Source organism: Marmota marmota, unplaced genomic scaffold (genome assembly GCF_001458135.2).
Source record: "Marmota marmota marmota unplaced genomic scaffold, marMar, whole genome shotgun sequence".
Classification (NCBI taxonomy): domain Eukaryota; kingdom Metazoa; phylum Chordata; class Mammalia; order Rodentia; family Sciuridae; genus Marmota; species Marmota marmota.
In genome coordinates, this window is record NW_026000240.1 from 4,674,115 (window position 1) to 4,694,230 (window position 20,116).

Genomic DNA, 20,116 nt, shown 5'->3' on the forward strand with positions numbered 1-20,116 from the left:
TCCTATTCTTAATACAATGACAAGTCATTGGAAAGTTTAAAAGCAGAAATGTGATTTTGGTCTAATTTATGTGATTGTACTAGAGGTAGTGTAATATTTGGCAAAGAGATAAAAATACAGATAATGAATGCAGAAGAGTTACATATTTATTTCATTTATTTTATTTATGGTGGTAAAATAAATAACATTTGCCATGTTAACCACTCTTAAGTGTGAAGTTCGGTGGCACTGTACATTCACTCAGTGTTACCATTGTCACCACCCATCTCCAGAACCCTTTTCACCTTGTAAAACTGAAGCTCTGTGCCCATTAAACAATAAATTCTTATTTCCCCGCCCCCTCCAGGCCCTGGAAATGCCATTCTACTTTCTGTCTCTGAATTGGTCTACTGTAGGTGCCTCACAGTAAGACGGATCATACGGTCCTTATTCTTTGGTGACTGGCTGGTTTCACTTAGCATGATGTTTTTAAGGTTCATCCTTGTTATAGCATATCAGAATTTCCTAACTTTATAATGATGAATAATATTCCACTAAACAAATACACCACATTTTTATTGTCTGTTTTTGTGATAATGGGCACTTAGGTTGCTTCTATGTTGACTATTGTGAATGTTACTATGAACACAAGCATCCAAATACATGTTGAAGTCTCTCTACCTTCGATTCTTTTGGCTACATACTGAGAATTGGAACTGTCAGACCATATCATAATTGTATTCTAATGTTTTGAGGACCTGCCACACTGTCTTCTGTATGGCGGCTAAACCATTTCACATTCCCACCATTTCAATTTCTCCCTATCCTTGCTCTTACTTGTCATTTTCTGTCTTTTTAAAATAATGCCCATCCTTAAAATTTGTTTTTAATGAAAGAAATTGGAAACTTATAAAACCTATCAGGACAGATACTGGGTACAGTGGTGCATGCCCATAATCCCAACTACTCAGGAGGCTGAGGTGGAAAGATCACAAGTTGGAGGCCAGCCATAAGGACAGAGAGACTGGGGAGAGACAACAGCAGATGAGAGATGTCAACAAATTGGTGGACAATGGAATAGGAATTGACTGAGTTGTACTTCAGCTTTCTATGTTGTATCATGCATGTGGTTAGGGGAGTAGTTAATAAAAAGTAAAGCCATTTTGTGCCAGAGTTCCTGAAAAACCAAAAAAAAAAAAAAAGGGGGGGGAAAGCATCTAAGACTCTTAAGGCCTGGATTGTGGAATAAAGCTGAAAACTGAAGGACAGTTTTTGTTTTTGTTTTTGTTTTTTTTAAACCAGATTTTTGTCTAACCATACTTCTGTCCAAAAAGGACCAGTTAGGCCCTCAGATCCTCTCCATTTGCCCACACACCCCCAAAGACGGTAGGTTCCCAGGTGGAGAGAATCACTTTAACCAAGGTATATCTGTAGGCAGGGGAAGGCATCCTATGCAAGGGAGAAGTGCTGAGTGAAGTATTGAAATAAGACCCCAGGCCCTCCCTCACTCCTTGCCCTAAATGCTGATAGACAGGCTTAACTAAGTGCCCCTGCCACCACCACCACCAAAACAAAAAATAGCAAGACTCCAATCATCTCCAGAGAGAAGGTCCGCTGATACTGACAGTAGGGGCTTTTAAATGAATATCCCTGTCGTAAGATCTTAACGAGTTGAAACCCCCCCATCCCCTCCCACGAGGTATCGCATTCCTCACTCACATATATGCACAATCAGTGGGGGATAATCAGATATCAAAGGAGGCCTCTGTTATGGAAGAGCCACAAAGAACAAAAAATAAAAAAGGAGCCAAGTAGAAGCCAAAGGCAACAGAGAACTTCAGAGAGACTTCGTCTCACCTCAGAAATCAAGTCAGAAGAGATGGTTCTAAACCATTTTGAAAAACTGAAAAAGAAAGGGCTTTTGAAGTTAATAATAACCAAAATAATATAATAAATTTAGTAAACCGGTTGGGAGATTAAAGTCAAAGAAATCTCCCAGAGAAAATTAAAGACTGAGGTAGAAAACAAACAAGAAAAGAAATGTCGAGGGTCAATCTAATAGGGCTGAGAGCCAGCTTGTAGGAATTCCATGAAGAGAACATGGAAAACAATAGCCAAGAGAATTATCAAAATACAAAAGTTTTTCAAAACTGAAAGATATGCATTGCTAATAATGAAAATACCTGCTAAGGGTACAACTTGACAGTTGAGCAAAGACCCACACCAAGTCCAATCTATACTATCAGAGATGAAGAGAAGTTCTCCAGGATAGGAAGGACACACACACACACACACACACACACACCACAGACAAAGGATCAGGGAATAAGTATGGCATCCTGCCTCTCCACAGCAACTCCGTTGCCAGAAGAATTGCCTTCAGATACCAGAAAATAACCTTCAAAATCCTGAGAAATTATTATTATTATTTTACCTACAATTTCAGACAGAAGTCTGACATTTGAGTATAAAGGTAGAATGTTGACATTTTTGGAACTGCCAGTTCTGAAAATGTTCACCTTGCAAGCATTCATTCTTAGGAAGTCACTGACAGACATGTTCTAACAAATTGTGGCATACACCAAGAAAGAGGATGGTGAGGAATGTCCCAAGATCACTAGGGTATCAAGCCTAGGAAGCATCCAGCTTAGATTGGAAAACAATGACAGAATGTTCCAGGAGAGGCATCTCCAAAGGAAAAAAATAAAAATAAAAGCAAAAGATGAGTTTCTGATGTCCTTGACCACTACTGAACATTTATAGTTCTCTGGAAAATTTGGAGGTACTTTAAAAATGAATTAAACCAAATGCAAAGCAGTTAGTAACTCCAGGAAAAAATGAAAAGTTCAAGAATGTAATATAATTGGCCTGGGTCTCTATTTCCATTGTCCCTTGCTGGTGCATCTTCCCAAATGGAAGAATGCTGGATCCTTACATGGTGGAAGACAGAAGTGCAAGAAGAATCAAACTCTCTATCAAGCCCTTTTGTAGGGACTTCTAATCCCATTCACCTTCACACCTCTTAATAATTCTGCATTGAGAATTAAGTTTCAATGTGAATTCTGGAGGGGACAAAACATTCAAACCATAACAGAGGTAATGCCTAAAGCTAAAAGAATAAAGTAATAGTTGTGTAAGGCTATTGTTTAGAAACGATGAAAAAAAATACTAGAAGAAATGTCCATAAGAGATTTTTTTTTTTTTTTTGTATCAGGGATTGAACTCAGGAGCACTTGACCACTAAGCCACATTCCCAGCCCTATTTTTGGATTTTATTTAGAGACAGGGTCTCACTGAATTGCTTAGTGCCTTGCTTTTGCTGAGGTTGACTTTGAACTCACGTTCCTCCTGCCTTAGCCTCCTGAGGTGGCCTCATGGATTACACGTGTGCTCCACCACACCCATCCAGAGGCCTGCTTTTGTTATGACTTACAGAACCAATTGGCATTTTAACCATGTATTCATATAGTTTTGGTGAGAATGAAAATATTTTAAGAATGGTTGGTTTTTTTTTTAGCCAGATGGCCAGCCAGACACGGAAAGTGCACAAGGAACAACTTTTGATTTCTTCTTGGACATAAACGTTTCTGGCATAATTTGTATCTATGCAAATCAAGATGTCTTTGGGCAACTGGAAGGATGGAGCAGACATTCTGCCCTTTTAAAGTGACATTTTCATGTGGTTGTTCTTTGCCACATGTGCCAGGTTATTTTCCAACAGAGTCACTGAGATTGTCTCCTGGCCATATTGATGCAGGTGGCATAAAAGATCTTGTTTCCATTTCCCCATCTGCTCCACTCCTTCCCTCGAAGCCTCCACCTGGCAGAGCCCAAGCAAAATGAGCACTTTGTGTGGTTGACATGCGTGTCAACACAGGTGTTGGATCAGAAAGGCAGCCCAAAGAGACCACAGATTCTGAAACAAAGCCAAGACGGTCAAGTTATGATGTTCTCAGATTGTTGGGACCCTTGGGTCAGTTTTGCCCATCTCTGTTTTCAAACAGATGTACTTCATGTTCTCATAGCACAGGGCCTTCTCAGGACAATCTGTGGACAGTTTCTCAGTCTCATGGCCCCTGACTTTGCTAATTGGGGTAATGGTCTCTCTGTAGCTTGGGAAGCAGACCTCTGCTCCATCCATCCCTTCTACCCATGAAGTATGTCTCTGTCTGCAGGTAAAATTATGACTGGCTAGAAAGTTCAGATTTATTACTCCAGATTTATTTCCTTCCCGACATTCACCCATGCTCTTTGAAATTCCAGGGCTGCATTAGTCAGTGAGGCAGAAATCCAGGGGAAGGTTCCCATCTTGAAAGTGCACATGGTATTACAGGAAGGGAATAAGAGTGGGGTAGGACTACAGACTGAATATTTGTTTTAAAATGTAATTTATTATTTGTATTGTTATTTTACATAAAAATAAAAAAGATCACTTTTCAAGCTGGTGTAGTTCTTTAAATAAAAATAATAAACCAATGTAACCAGAGCAGAAGGGGTTCTGAAAGCGTTAAGTTTGTACCTAATTAAGGCTGTGATGCCTTGAAATTGTTTGTGAGGAAACGAGTTGTGTAGATGGAGCTCACCAAGCCCAGAGGCGAGATTTCTTAGGGCAAAAATAATTTCACACTGTTAATAAAGCTGGGAGTTGAACAGATTCCAAGGGGCCTTATTTTAAAGAATTATTATCTTTAAAAAAGAGGGAGGATCTAACTTTTAGAATCTATTAATGTGATATTGTATGTTTGCCATCTCATTTGATCATAAACTTTTCCATGGAAATGGATTCTGGTATCATCCCCATCCTATAGACCTGGAAACTGAAGGCCAGGTAAAGTTAAGCAACTTGCCCAAAGCCAGGCAGCTGGTGATCGGGGCAGCCAGCATCCAAAGACAGGTCTGTCTGACCCCAGAGCCCATATACTTATCCGAATCAGTTGGGACTCTTGTTTGTAAGTGACAGAAATCAACTCCAGCTTGGTTAAGGAAAAAGATGTATCGTCTCAAGTAACTGAGTAGATCAGAGACCATCACAACTCTGCCAAGCTGCATGTCCATTTCTTCTCTTCTTCTGTACATATGTGAGCTCTTATTTGTCAGATGGCTTGCTCCTCTTGAGTACAGGCAAGAAAGTGAGGGGTGGGAGTGGGAGAGGTGGCCTCACTTTCAGGCTTAACATTTTCCTGGCTCAGTTCTCCCAGGATCCAGAGATGAAATTGCAGGGAAGATCTCTGATTGGCTGGCTTCGATCACATGCCCATTGTCTGAGACCTAGTACTTTGACCTAGTACTAAACAGGCAGCTCGCAGAGCCCACTGGACCTCTCCACCAGACCCTCATGCAGTGAGTTGAAGGGAGAGAGAACATTCTCCTTAAAGGAGGGGTACGGCATTTACCCTGGAAAGGTGAGAAGACACTGAGCAGATCAAAATCAAACCAAATCACAGCATTAATTTGTTAAACCTCTATAGTGCTACATGCTTCTTATTAATATCTCAGTATGTCTGAGAGTGTTTCTCAACTTGGTAGCATAAGCTGGACAGTGATCTCCTGGGGCTACTTCACTAGCTAAAGACCAGGTCCTTGGAAACTTGTGGTGAGAGGAAGAGAGGCCAGAACCCCAAGCTCTATGTAGAGGTTCCAGGGACACTACAGTTCCCCAACCATCCTAGAAAGACTGGAATTCAACCATGTTTTTACACGAAAACCAAGTAAACAGGGAATTTGGGGGGAACAAGGAATCATCAGTGTGAGAAATTCCCCATTACACTTCAAATCCTGTCTTTCTTGGGCTGCTTCAAATGGCTTAGATGTTTGTATAATTAAAGGGGAATTAAAAAATTGCATGTGTTGATAAAAGAAAATAGACTCCCTCCTCCTCCAAACATCCAAAAGGGCCTGCAGTGTCCCCAAGGCTGCCAAGCTATAACTTGCCTTGTGTTGTCACTGAAAGAAACAGGAAGTCCTCAGACTTGCAGATGCAGGGGGCAGAGGTTTCTGTGTCTCCATCACAGGACAATAAAACATGCCATAGAAGTGAGAGTGGCAGAACATAGGGAGTTTTCAGCCTCTGTCCCTGGAGACCCATCTGCATTTGCCAAGCCTGTTGGAGGGACGCTTCTGCACATTCTGATTTCGTCTTTATTGGAAGCACTTTTGTCCTCACTGTTTGTCAAGTGGGGCTGGGGGCGGGGAGTAGCCAGCAGTTTAAGCCTCTCACTAATTGCTGTTTTCAGCGGGTATGATCTCTGCCTGATGGATTCTGTGGGTTCGGTTGAGGCTTTTGACTCTTGGCAAGGGGATTATTCTAAGCCTTAATTAAGTGCCTGCCCGTGAGGCCGAGTGCCAGTTGCTGACACAGACACAGGCTCCGAAGCTTGGTCATGCCCTGCCCATGGCTTGCCCTTCACTCTTCATCCTTCTAATATGCCCACGAGGTAAGAAGACGCACAGACAGTTTCTGTGGTCTAATTTGTTTTGGGGGGTTGATATTTTCATTCTTTTTTCTGTGCAGCCATGACCATTTATCACCTGATTGAGCTTATACTCAGATGGGCAGAGGATTGATGCTCCTTCAACCACTTCCTCAGCACCACTGGTTTATTTCCTGTTCTTCGGTTCTTATATCACCGGTCCTGTTCTAATCATTTATCTTGGGCTATTGATGTATTATAAAGAACCTGCCTTGGAACAGAGCGAGAACTTTGATGTAGTGTGCGGAGTGGGTGGGTGGGTGTGTGGGCAACACAGTATTGCTGAGCTGGCTTTGTCAGCGTGGGGAGATGGCCCATCTCTCAGGCTTCCTGCATGTCTCCTCCTCCAGGGTCAGCCTCTCCCAGCATCCATTCAGTGACTCAACAATCAAATAAATACTTAGCAATACCCCCTTCAGGCCCTGAAGATTCCTTACTGCTCAGTCTTCTTTGTGCCTCTTCCCCATCCCCAGAGCCCTCCTGGGCTATTTCTTTCTCTCTGGCCTTCCATCAGTCCTGGTTGTTCCCTTTTGGTCTCCCTCCATCCCTGATGTGGGCAGAACCTCAGTTCCTTCTTCCTGCCCAGCCCTGGCTGATAGTTGGTCCACTGCAGCTGTGCTGGGCAGCTGTGTGGGCTTGCAGTGTGTGCTCAGGGCAGGCCCCTCCAGGGACAGAACACACACAAAGTGGGTCCCCAAAGGCAGTAGGATCACCACCTTTCTGCTACTCACAAAGCTTGGAAAAGGCAGATGAGTGTGGCTTGGAGTCCTGGATGGGCTTTAGGGACAAAGACCCTGCTATTACTCTGGGTTTAAGCTGTGGCAGACCATTTAGGGTGATAAGGAATGGGTCAAAAGACCCTGACATGTTAGAAAAAAAGCCAAAAGGCTTGGTGCCCTTGAGGATGATTCCCTTTTAGTAACTGAGTAAATCTCAAGACAACACCAGGTTCTCAAAAATCTCTCTCAAATGAGAGGGTAATAGAGTAACAGAGCCCCCCAGATTTCTCCTTAACCATCCTCACACACAGAATGTGCCCCACTCCTTTTAAAGGCCCTTTGAGGCCATAAAGGTTTTTGAGGACATTTTATGGAGCTGGAGCACAGTTTTACTATTTAAAATTATTATAGGGATCATGGTTACTAAATCTTTATTTTTCTGACAAGTTGTTGGTTATGCCCTTGATTGATTTGAGACCGGGCTTCTGTTCAAGAACACAACCTCCAGTTAAATGTGGTTGCTGTGGCAAAAATATGATTCTCCCCATAATGACCCTTTTTGGGTCCATTTCCAAAAACTCATCCTGGTTAAAACTCAAAGCTGCCTATTCATGTTGGTGAGCATTCCCGCTGTGGTCACTTGGTGTTCCCATTCAGATGATTAGAGGGTGCCAAGGCTGTGGGCTGGGCCCAGAGGAGAATGGAGGGGAAAGGAAAGAATTCCCCAAGATTGGGTCACCATTTAAAACCAAATACTTTAGAGATGGAAGGAACCTTAGATATCAAGAGCAATTTTCTCTTCAGTGAAAGGAAGGAATTACAACCCAAAAAGGTGAGGAAGCCAGGCCAAGCCCAGGCTCTCAGGCCCTGGCTCTCATACTGTCTCCTGGGGGTGTCGTGGGCATGCCCAGGCCCCGCTCTGGTCTTGCTGTGAATCCAGGAGAATGGCCTAAGTCTTGCTTATGGTGTGACCATTTCTTTTGTGAACCCTTTGATGTTTTCCTAAAGTGGATAGAAAATCATGCTTTAATCTCTAAGAGATTTAGGGTCCATTAGGGGTAGACACTTAACACTGCTTTGGTTCTACAGAACTTTTCTCATCAAAAACACAAGTTTATATACAAAGAGCCCTGGAAACAGCCACTCAACTTTTAGACTAAACTTATGGTCTTAAATGTGCCACTTAATCTGTCACGTGAGATCACTGGCAAACCACCCATGCCTCCACTCTTCTCTCAGCTCTGTGGAACGACAACATGATTGCCTTTGTGTGCTGTCATGGACACTCTTGGTGTCCCACTGGGGCTCCCTTAACCAGGCCTATTCCTACTGCCCTGGGTGTTGGCAAGGTTCACAAATAAGGTCTCTGAAGCCCTCAGGTTTTCTTTCTGGATAGCCCAACCCAAGACACCTCCCTTGTAGAGTTGTGAGAGTCAAATAAGATTCTTTTTTTTTTTTTTTTAATTTTTTATTGTTGGCTGTTCAAAACATTACATAGTTCTTGATATATCATATTTCACACTTTGATTCAAGTGGGTTATGAGCTCCCATTTTTACCCCATATACAGATTGCAGAATCTTTATGTGAGCCGGGTGCCTATAATCCCAGCATTTGGGAGGAGGATCACAAGTTCAAAGCCTGCCTCAGCAACTTAGCAAACTAAAAAAAGAGGAGATGGGCTGAGGATGTGGCTCAGTAGATAAGCCCCTCTGGGTTCAATCCTTGATACCAGAAAAAAGAAAAAAATGACTCTTTATGTGGGAGGTCCTCTGAAAACCAAAGTTTCATTGAGTCTGTATTCTCTTATTTAAAATTCTCATATTTAAATATTCTCATTTAAAAATCCCTAGAGTATTTATTTTAACAGGGCATTTCAGAGGTAACTTGGGGTATGTGTAGACAATGAGGAGAAAAGAGAAAAGGACCTAGGGATCATGTCCCTGAGGTCTTGAAGGCTTGCAATATCGCCAGTTAATCATTGATGCCTCGGGGCCTGATGGGCCACTAAGCTGGCCTGCAGGGGGCCAGCGTGCTTGCTGCTGGAATGCTAGGGCACCTTTGGTGCTATTAATGATTTATCTCCTCCCACTTGGCCAGCTTGGCACCTTTTTTCTTGGAAGCTGACAGGAGACCTGTTTTCATCTTTGGGAGGGTGGGTCAACCCTGCCTAACAGGGTCCAGGAGAAATAAAGATGATTTGCAAATTCACTCTACCTGACCAGCCTCCCAAGGGGCTTCCTACTGTAGAAGAGGGTTGCCTTAGTTGTTTTCTGAAAATGCAAAGAACAATGCTTCAATGTGGGTAGTCATTATCTAATGTCCTGTTAAATGAACCTCTATATCAACATAGTCCACAATGACATGATTATATATGGGTGTGTGGATCCCCAGGCTGTGTGCTGAGCTCCCCTGTGAGCCAGTATGATATCACTCCCTGATCTGACAGGGGAGACTCAGCTGAGGTCATTGAATACTTTCTTTGTAAATGCAGCTTGGGTTCATGCAGTGAATTTTGCTTTCCCTTTATCTGCATCCATTCTCTCTTGTCTTGGAGTGGATACATGGATCAAAGCTATGCTACCACTATTTCTTAGCACAACTTTATTCTCAGGAGACTTCTATGGTGTTTTCTGTGCATTTTCCAGTGCTCAAGTCCCCAATGCTCTGTCCTCGACTGCATTGTACACCACACTGAACCCTGCTCCTCCAAAGAGTAGTCCACCCTGAGGAACCTGCTGAGTTTCAGGTGTTTGAGGCCTCTGGGGAACTTACTTTCTTTGAAACTCAAAGGGAATTCTCTTTTTGGAATTTATTTCTGCATTTCCCCTTCTTCTGAGAGTTGTCCTCTCTTTGAATGACTTGCTCTGAGGCTCAATGAGCCAAGTACTTCAGAAAGTGCCGAACACTTCGTGCTCAGTCGATATCTGCTACAAACTATTGTTGGAGAAAGGCAACAGTTCAGTGCAGCACTGTCGCAGGATACCAAGCGAGGCATGCGTGGAGTTGCCACTGTTCCAGTAGGAAAACAGTAGAAACAGGTGAAATTAACCATTTATTTAAAGCAATATATAAAAAGCACTATGTTTTCAACATGTAATCAGCATTTCTAAATTATCGAGATTTTTTGAAAATTTTTTGAAGTTGTAGATGGACAGCATGCCTTTATTAGAGGTGTGTATTTTTGTATGCAGTGCTAAGGATCGAACCCAGTGCCTCACACATGTGAGGCAAGCACTCTGCCACTGAGCCACAACCCCAGCCCTAAATTACTGAGATCTTGTATGTCCTTTTATACTATCTTTAAAAGCCAGTGTGTAGTGTATGCCGACAGGGCAGCTCAGTCTCCCCAGCCACACTGCAAGTGCTCCATTGCTGTGTGTGGCAAATGGCTATAGATCTCCCTCCACCAGGCCAGTTCCAGGGACCAGCAGCATCAGCAGTGTTGAGAGTTTGTCCCAAGCTGCAGAACCTCCAGCCAGACCTGTGCAGGTGGAACGTGCATTTCATCAGGATCCTCAGAGATTCTTCCTGTGTTAGAGTGAGAAGCACTGATTTAGAATCCTCACACTCACTCTGCACCAGCCCCCCATCCCTGCAGGATTCTGATTTAATGGGTCCAAGCTGGGGTGTGGGCACTGGCATTCTTTGAAAGTCCCCCCCCCCGCCCCCGCTGCCCCGCAACATCCCAATTTGCTTTCAGACTTGAGAATCATGTGTATTGTGGCTCTGGAGCCAGAATGCCTGACCTTGCCACTTTCTATCTTTGAGACCTTAGAAAATTACCCCAACTGAGGACATAGCTCAGTTGGTAGAGTGCTTGCCTCACATACACAAGGCCCTGGTTTCAATCCCCAGCACCACCCCCCTCAAAAAAAAAAAGGGGGGCTGGGGATGTGGCTCAAGCGGTAGCGCGCTCGCCTGGCATGCGTGCGGCCCGGGTTCGATACTCAGCACCACATACAGACAAAGATGTTGTGTCCGCCAAATACTAAAAAAAAAATAAATATTAAAAAAAAAAAAGGAAAGAAAATGACCCAAACTCTGTACTTCAATTTCCCTCTTCTATAAATTGGGGATAAAAGTAGTTATCTCTTTGGAGGGTTGTTGTGAGGCTTAAATGAGTTATCGTGTGTCAGGCACTCAGGGAACTGGCACAGAGGGAATACTCATGAGATATAATCTCTCTCCCTTTCTTCTTTTTCTTGAAGGTCCGGGGTTACCCAGAACCCCAGGTGACATGGCACAGAAATGGGCAACCCATCACCAACGGGGGCCGCTTCCTTCTAAACTGTGGTGTCCGAGGGACTTTCAGCCTTGAGATTCATGCTGTCCATGAGGAGGACCAGGGAAAGTACACCTGTGAAGCCCGCAATGGTAGTGGCACCCGCCAGGTGACAGTGGAGTTGACAGTGGAAGGTGAGTCTCGGAAGGCAGAGCCCTGCTGGGAGCTGAGCTTTCAGTTCCCCAGGGCCTGCAGCTCCTGCCTCTGCCCTCTCCTAGGATGTAGAGGGACTGACTTATAAAAGAAAGCACACCCCATCCCCTGACTCGGGACATCCATCTTAATGGGAGGCATGTGGTCCCCAAGAAAAAGGGAGGCACCCCTGGACTGGCAAACTAGGAATCGCTTGCTTTCCTGCTCAAGCCTCTGTGGCTTCTCCTCACACTGACATTGACACTGGACCCCTTACAGAGGCCTTCAAAGCCCTGCTGATCTGCCCCAGACCTACCTTCTACCCTCCTCACCTGCTCTCCCATGGGGGTCATGCCCCGCCTTCTTGCTTTCCCTTAAGTGAGACCTTGGGGACTTCACTCTGTGTTCCTTGCCTAAAGACAAGCTCTTCCCTCAGCCCCACACCTGACTCATCCTCACATGCTTCAGATTTCCACTCAAAAGTCTCCTCCTTAGACAAACGCTTTCTGAGCAGCTCAACCCATGACTGTCCATCCTCCCACCACCTCTAGGGCTTATCACTGTCTTATATCTGTCTCCTCCACCCCCACTGCATGGAAGCTCAGGGAGACAGAGGAGCTTCACCCTTCCCACTGCCAGCATCTGAAACCTTCCCTGCATAGGTCTACACTGAATATTTGGGAGAATGGGTGAACACCATGTGTCTTCATTAGCATCATCATGAAGTAACACACACCCGGTATAAAAATATTGTGTAACTCCAAAAGATATACAGGATATAAACTCACGGTGTGCTAACACTGGTTAGTTATATTGTATTTTTTCCCTCTGTACTTAAAAAATCCTATTAACTTTAAAACTTTTATAAGAAGCATTTGACCATAAGTGAAACTGTTTTGTTGTTGTTGTTGTTGTTTTTGCCATGGTGTACCCGAAGCATGCTGAAGCCACTCCACTAGGCAGAACGTGTGCAAGTCAGGCCACTGTCTGATTGATGCTCAAGAGCCTAATTCTGAAAAGACATGGGGGTCTGCCAGCCCCTCCAAAGTAAGATAGGCTTCCCCCAACCCTTCTAGGCCTTTCTAAGCACTTATAAGCCAGAGGATCAAACTCATTTTTTTACCCTCCTGAAGACTGTTTTCCCAACCAGGTTTTCAGGATCTATGAGTGAGGGTTGTGGATGAAGGGATAAGGTAACCATGGAAGGTTCCAGAAAGGAGTGAGATGCACCTGGGCCAGTGGCACTCTGTGTCCTACTTTCCCTGTGTTTCCCCACAGCATGGAAGGGCAGACAGGCTGTTTCACAGAGCAGAGTATGCATAGTTTGGATGCTTTCCTTAAATTCTTTAACCAAGTGACTCACTCATTTTAATGACCTTCAAAGTACCTGTGGCTGGGACACTCCAGGTGGAAAAGGGGCCTCTGGTCAAAGTCTTGGGATGGACCTCATTGTTCCCATTCTGGTGGTGCTGTCCCCTATGTTATTCACTTTACAATGCCCAAACTTTGAGTTGAGGCTCACAAACAAAAATTACTCTGTCCCCCTTTTCTGATCTCCTGTTTCGAGCTGGGGAAATAGAAACTGAGCTATGAGGCAAGGTCCAAAGCCCTTATCTCAACTTTTGCCAATGTGTGACTCTGAACCTCTGGACCTTGGTTTCTGCAGAATAAAGGCTGTGAACTTCATTGTCTCTACCGCCTGGAACAGACCTTATTTTCTATGATTCGATTAAGGGAAGATGGGGGCGTTTTAAGAAGGCAGGGGAGGTATATGACACCTAGAAAACTTGAAGACCTGTTTTTTCAATTGCCATTGTTCAGGAAGTTAGATCTGATGTCTTAACCAAGTGAGAACATTTTTAGCAGGTCATGGCTGGGGAAAGGCAGTGGGGCAGGATTGAGGAATGAGAGAAGGCTTAGTCTCTTGACCCTGCCTCTTGGTTTTAATTGGAGAGACTTGGGCCCATTAAGATGCTTTATGCCTTCTAACCCACAGAGGTGGAGAACGGGCTAGAGGCTGCAACCCCTTTCAGATTGAGTTTGCCTGTGTACATTCTGCTTTAGCATCAGGCCGATGTCAACTGATGTGTGGTTGGTGGCCCCACCAATGTCATGTATTGTGCTTCCTAATGATGTTCTTACCCAGAAAGAGCAGAGTTCCTGGAATTAAAAGGGTAGTTAATATGTGGAGCCTTTTTACCCTTTATGAGTCAGGTTTAGGAGGCAGTGTTGTACAATGGGAAGAAAGTCTAATAGTCTTGGATTGGAATTTAGCTCTACTGACTTCTGAATATAGTGAAATTAACCTTTCTAAGCCTTATTTCTTCTTCTGTAAGTTGGAGCTGATGGCTGCCCCAGAGGGTGGTGTAAGGATCAGCCCAGCTACTGGCAAATAGCAGCCAGTGAGAGGAAGCCTTGAAAGAATTTAGGTTGAGCTCAACATCTTAGAGCTACTTACAGAGGGAAACCTGTAAGAGAGAAAGCTTCCTAACTTGACTTCCAATTTGGCAATCAGAACCAAGAAACATACATATTACACATGAGGATAAGTGCCTTGAAAACAGGACCATGCAGTGATTCAGGGCCTTCTTCTGTGGAAAGGAGCCATGGTCTGAGCCCTGGAAAGGCTCATGGAAGCCAACACTGACACCTGCCCACCTCCACAGAGCTTGAGCCCTGAGGCTCGGTGAAGAACAAGGATGAGACATGTGCTTGCCCTCAGGGAGCTTCCCCACTAGTGGAGGGGACCCAGGTCTGTTCTCTAATATGGTACTGTCTAATTGAGATATAATGTGAGCCACATGTGTCATCTTAAACTTACTAGTAGCCATATTTTAAAAATCACTTGAAATAATTTTAATAGCATATTTTATTTAACTCAACATATCCAAAATATTATTTCAATGTTTAATCAATGTGGAAATTCTTAATGAGATACTTTACATTCTTCAGCATCTGGGGTGTGTCTTACCCTTATAGCACATCTAGATTCAGACTAGCTATATTTCAAGTGCTCAGTAACCATGTGGCCAGTGGCTACTGTTTTGCTCATCATGGTTCTGGAAGGTCCCATCTGGGGATAAACAAGGCTTAGATAGAAAATAAGATGAGAAATCCACATGAATGAACAAGGTGGTGGGTAGTCCTCGTCCATCAAGTCCACAGAGTGACCTGGAGTATAGGGTAGAGTGAGAATAGGTGCCCAAGTGCTGGATGTCCCCCATACCTGGTGGTAAGAAGGTTCTTTGCATTTGAGGGAGAGTCATGTCAGGTTTAACTTTAAGGACATGTGCTTAGGAGCCCAGGAAAAGTCAAGTTGGCAGGTGCAGAAGAAATCTGGACTACGGGTGGATCTTACCAATGTTGCAAGATTTTTCAGTACAAATATACGAATGCATGCATCACCTGGGCAATCTCATTAACACCAAGATGCTGGTTCCATAGGTCTGGAGCAGAACAGTTATTTGTTAATGTCTTTCCATCCCCACTGCCACCATCCAGGTCCTAGCTGCCAATATCATTGTTTATCTGTTACAAATGCTCCCACTGGTCTCCCTGCTTCTGTCCATACCTTGCTCTAATGTCCATAATGCTATTTAAAATATCTTTCTAAAAGTTCACACCAGATTTTATTACTTCCCTCACTGTGTATCCTCCAGTGATTTACTATTACCTTTGAATTAAACCCATACTCCTCAACGAGACCCTGCAGGTGTGAGCTGGCTCTTGACCTCTCCAGCACCCTCCTTGCCTACTCATTTCCAGCCACACAGACCTTCCAGCTGTCACAAGATGCCAAGATGCCAAGGTCTCTCTCAGCTGGAGCCATGGCCCAGGCTGCTCCTCACCTCTCTCCACTGAGAAATCCTGCTCATCCTCTGGATTAAAAAGCACTGCTTTGGGGAAACTGTCCCTCATTACCATAGGTGGCTAGCTTGGGATCTTTCCCAAAGCACTCAGTTCTCACCATTCTTTATGCTTAAGCTTATTTGTGTCTAAATTATACATAAGTATTATTCAATGTTTTTCTTCCCCACTAGACTGTAAACTCCACAGAGGCAAAGATGTATGTCTTTTTTGTTTTTTTAATCAGTTACTGAATGCACACTGCTGAAACCTAACACAGGGCCTGACTCATAGAGGGTCTGTCCCATAGTAGGAGCTCAGTAAGTATTTGTGGACTGCCTGTGTGGCTTTCTTGAGGACCTCATCGATACTGAAATACTGATTCAGTTCCTAGCCAGAGCTCCTACAGGAAGACTGGTACTTACAATGGAAGGTAGAGTAAAATCTGAGCCTCAAGAGAAAGGCACAGTGATTCCAAGAAGAAAGGGGAGTCAGAAACTCTGCAAAAATAATATCCACACACATGGAGCACTTGCAGTGACCTTTAGTTTCAACTTTTTTTTTTCACTCACTTTTTTTTTTCCTTGAATATCAAGTTTAATGTTCAACCAGGAGCTCTGATCCAGGCATTTCTCCAGAGGTTTTCTTAAGCCACTGGTTCTAAGTGGAGTCAGTACCACCCTCTAGGGGGCACTTAGGAGAAGCACTTCCCCAGGGTTGGGGAGCTGCTGGGCAAGCACAGGGTGCAGGATGTGCTCACAGCAGGATCTCTCCCCTGTTCCTTACAGTCCTACCAGACCCAAACATGTAAGTCAGTGGTTCCTTAGTCCTAAATAACACCAAAAAAGGTTTTCAGGAGGTTGCAAAAACATGCCATATGATTTAAGAAAGGTTCATTACGTAGAGGGAACTTAAAAGGAATAAAGTTATAGTTCAGAATTACTGAAAAATTTACTCTGTGCACATTTTCTACTAAATCATATATATACAAAATTAGTTTATATACTTATATATATGTAGAACACAGTTACTATGCTGTTGTCCTGTACTATTGCCTTCAAAGTATGGATAAGAGGAGACTTGAAACTCAATAGGTTTAGAACTAAAGAGCATAAAATTGGTGGAGACACATGAAATGTAGGTGTCTCATTGAATTTTTTTTTTTTTTTTTTTTTTGGTACAGGGATTGAACCCGGGGGGCTCAACCACTGCACCACATCCCCAGCCCTTTTTGTATTTTTATTTATTTTTTTCATTTTTAGAGACAGGGTCTCACTGAGTTTCTTAGGGTCTCTCTAAGTTGCTGAGTCTGGCTTGGAACTCACGTTTCTCCTGCCTCGGTCCCCAGAGCCTCTGGGATTATAGGCATGCGCCACCATGCCTGGCTCATGGAATTTTACTGTTACCTTACATATCTTAAAAACTTTGATGTAAGGTGCTGAATCTCTGTTATAAACGGAATGCATGTTAAAGCTGGTTATTTTGTGGTTTTATCCTAACATTGCTCCTCTATGACCTCTTGTTATTACTTCTCCTTTGTTCAAAGGATTCATGGAATGTGTGTTTTAAGGTATGGTAGGATTGTAAGACTCTTGCCTACATTATCTCCTTTTAAGGTTATTTTCTTCTTTCTTTTTTATATAACATCTGCTCTGTTGTTTACCCTAGCACGATTTTTATTCTATTTTCCACCTGTATGCTTTCATTTTCCTCAACTACTTGTACAGCATGGTTTTTGATCATTCACCTTTAAATCCAAACACGCACTATGAGCTGATGCAAACTTTGAGCATTTCCTGGTCTTTTCCTGTGTCTGAGCATATACATATTGAAATAGTCATATGTGAAGAGTTACATGTTGAACTTCAGGGGATGAGATGGATAATTTGCTTTCCTTCTGTGTCTCCATATTTTTATTAAGGTTCCACATTTATTTTCTTTTTGAAATCATATGTATGGATAATTCTGGATGCACAGGGACACTACTAAATGTTATAAGAAGTGGACATTTATTCTGATAGAGTTGGAGTACTCTTCTAAGCAGGCCTTAAGAAACATGAAGTTGGCTCACAAGGCGACTGCTTTCTAGATTTCTGGAACACTCAGGGTCCACTCCTGTTGGCCTGGCATAAGCATTAGTTGTGTACATTGAGAGAGTGCCTGCCTGAATGATAAATTATGTCACTGCACCTTTTAAGAAGAATTTCTCCTCCTCAGTCTTGACCACATTAGTCATCTTTTGAGCAGTATGTTCTGTTTGCATTCCATCTTTCTATATCCTTTGATGGAAAGAGCCAGGTTTAATTTTATCCCTCCTCTGTTGAACTTTTCACACCTAAAACCTGATAGGCTTTCTCTTTTACTCATCCTTGAAAAATCCAAGCCAAATTGTTAAAATACCTTCAGTGTCTTGGTCTTTTCCTTGCCAACTTGACCCTGTCTTCAGTCCTCCTAACTCACCCTTCTATTTTTGACTTTCTACTTTAATCCCCTTTCCACTTATTTTTCAAACTGGCCTTCCTGTTCTGCCAGATTTTAATTCTTTTGCAAAATTAATTTTGCCTTATCTGACAATTTGCAACTTAAATTTTTTTAGTTACTCTAGCCCAAATTCTCTTTGTTTTGATCTTAACTCTCTGGTGTTAACTCACATTAAAATAAGTGTTCCTCAGTTCCACTTTTAGCTGGCTGCTTTATGTGTTGCCCTTGAGTTATGCCATAAATTGCTCTTACTCAGACACAGAAGCACCTCTAAATAGCATTCTTTTGCAAGTCTATGGAGAAATGCCACCTTTTTTCTTTTCTTTTCTTTTTTAAAGAATTTTGTTCTTTGGCTTATGAGTTTCCAAAATGCTCAGTCTCATTTTTTTTTAACCTGTGGTAAAATACATGTTAAAAAAAATACCCTTTTAACCATTTTAAGATGTGCCATTAAGTTCAGTCACAATGTTGTGCAACTATTACCACTGTCTAGTTCCAGAACGTTTTTTATTACCTCAAATGGAAATCCCATACGCATTGAGTTTTCTCTCCTCCCCAAGGCTCTGGCAACTACTGATACCTTCTTTCTCTATGGATTTGCTTCTTCTAAACATTTCATATGAATGGAATCCTACAATATGTGGCCTTTGTGGTCTGTCCCTTCACTTGGCATACTGATTTCAGTGTTCATTCATGTCATAGCATGTATCGGTAGTTCATTCCTTTTTATGGCTTGTGTGGATAAATGGATTTTGTTGATCCTTTCATCAGTTGATCAGTCTGATTTTTATCCTATATCCTTTTTACTCCAAGATGATATGAGTGGCACAGTAGTATTGATAGGTGCAATGAGAGTGTTAGTAGGGACTGTGTGGGTAATGTGACTGTATGGAGCATGTGTTGGAAGCCCTGTCTACCCTCATTTAGGTGCCAGATTTTACTTTCTCTGTCTCTTACCCTCCGTTTTTTTCCCCTTGTGACTAGTTCATGTTTTGTTTGTTTATTTACCATGATACTTTTGGATTTTAGAAAACACATCTGAATTAAATTACTGAGAGTCCAAAACAATCACAATAACTATCATTTTGATATCTTTTCTATCGATTATTTTCTTGTGTTTAGGTGTTATATTTTTACCCAATGATGATCATCTTGAATATATAATTTTGTATGTCACTCTTTGTTCATAATTTTTTTTTTTACAAAGATTTGAATACCTACAATGTGCTGGGGAATGTTCTGGATACCCTGATGAGTGAATAAGAAGTTCTGGTGGGGATATGGCTTGAGGGCTCATCAGCTTGTAGGTGATATTTAAAGCTATGGGGCTAAAATTCCCTAGGAGAGAGTAGCAAGAGCTGAGAAAGTGCCCAGGGCCAGCCCTAGGGGACCCCAGCAGCAGAGGCTGAGGAGAAGAGTGGAGGGGGGGGGATGAGAAACCTGGAAAGATGAGAATCTAGAAGAGAAAGTGCCTGAAGGGAGTGGCCTACATGCCAAATGGTACAATCATCCAAGTGACATGGGAATAGAGGATTAACCATTGGGTTTGACAAGATGGTAGTCAGGTTGGAGCTCAGAGGAGTGGTGACGATCATAGCCTGTTTGTAAGTCCACCAGGAGCAAATGAGATACTATTTTTACATATTTCTGTATGTTTCATTTATTCTTAAAAAATTTAATGGAAGAACAAAATGTAAATACATTTTCTTTGTACTGTGTGACATCTAGTACAAATAAGACCAAAATGCACATCTCTGTAAACTTCATTTTCTATTTTTAGCATTTTCTCCTTTGGAGTCCCAAAAAGGGAGGTTCTGGTCCAAGAGCCGAGAGTTTTTTCATTTCGTTTTATTGTTTGTTATTGTTGGGTATTTTGTTGTTGTTGTTGTTTTGGTACCAAGAATTGAACCCAGGAGCACTTAACCACTGAGCCACATCCATAGCCCTTTAAAAAATTTAAAAAAAAAAATTGTTTTTTTTTTTTTACATTTTTCTGATATTTTATTTTATTTTATTTTATTTATTTATTTTTTATTTTTTATTGTGGGTTGTTCAAAACATTACAAATTTCTTGACATATCATATTCCACACTTTGATTCAAGTGGGTTATGAACTCCCACCTTCACCCCATACACAGATTGCAGAATCACATCAGTTACACATCCATTGATTTACATATTGCCATACTAGTGTCTGTTGTGCTCC

The 20,116-nt window shown here is 42.5% G+C and overlaps 1 protein-coding gene across 9 annotated transcripts in view; it reads left to right on the forward strand.

The window, feature by feature from the left end:
• Mylk (myosin light chain kinase) overlaps positions 1 to 20,116 on the forward strand; it is a 182,713-nt gene that overhangs the window by 35,388 nt on the left and 127,209 nt on the right. For all 9 annotated transcript variants that reach the window (XM_048794157.1, XM_048794159.1, XM_048794160.1 and 6 more), the window contains one exon: positions 11,378 to 11,585. In XM_048794157.1, the coding sequence (XP_048650114.1) occupies positions 11,378 to 11,585 (208 nt within the window). Of the gene's footprint in view, positions 1 to 11,377; positions 11,586 to 20,116 lie in introns of those variants that run through there.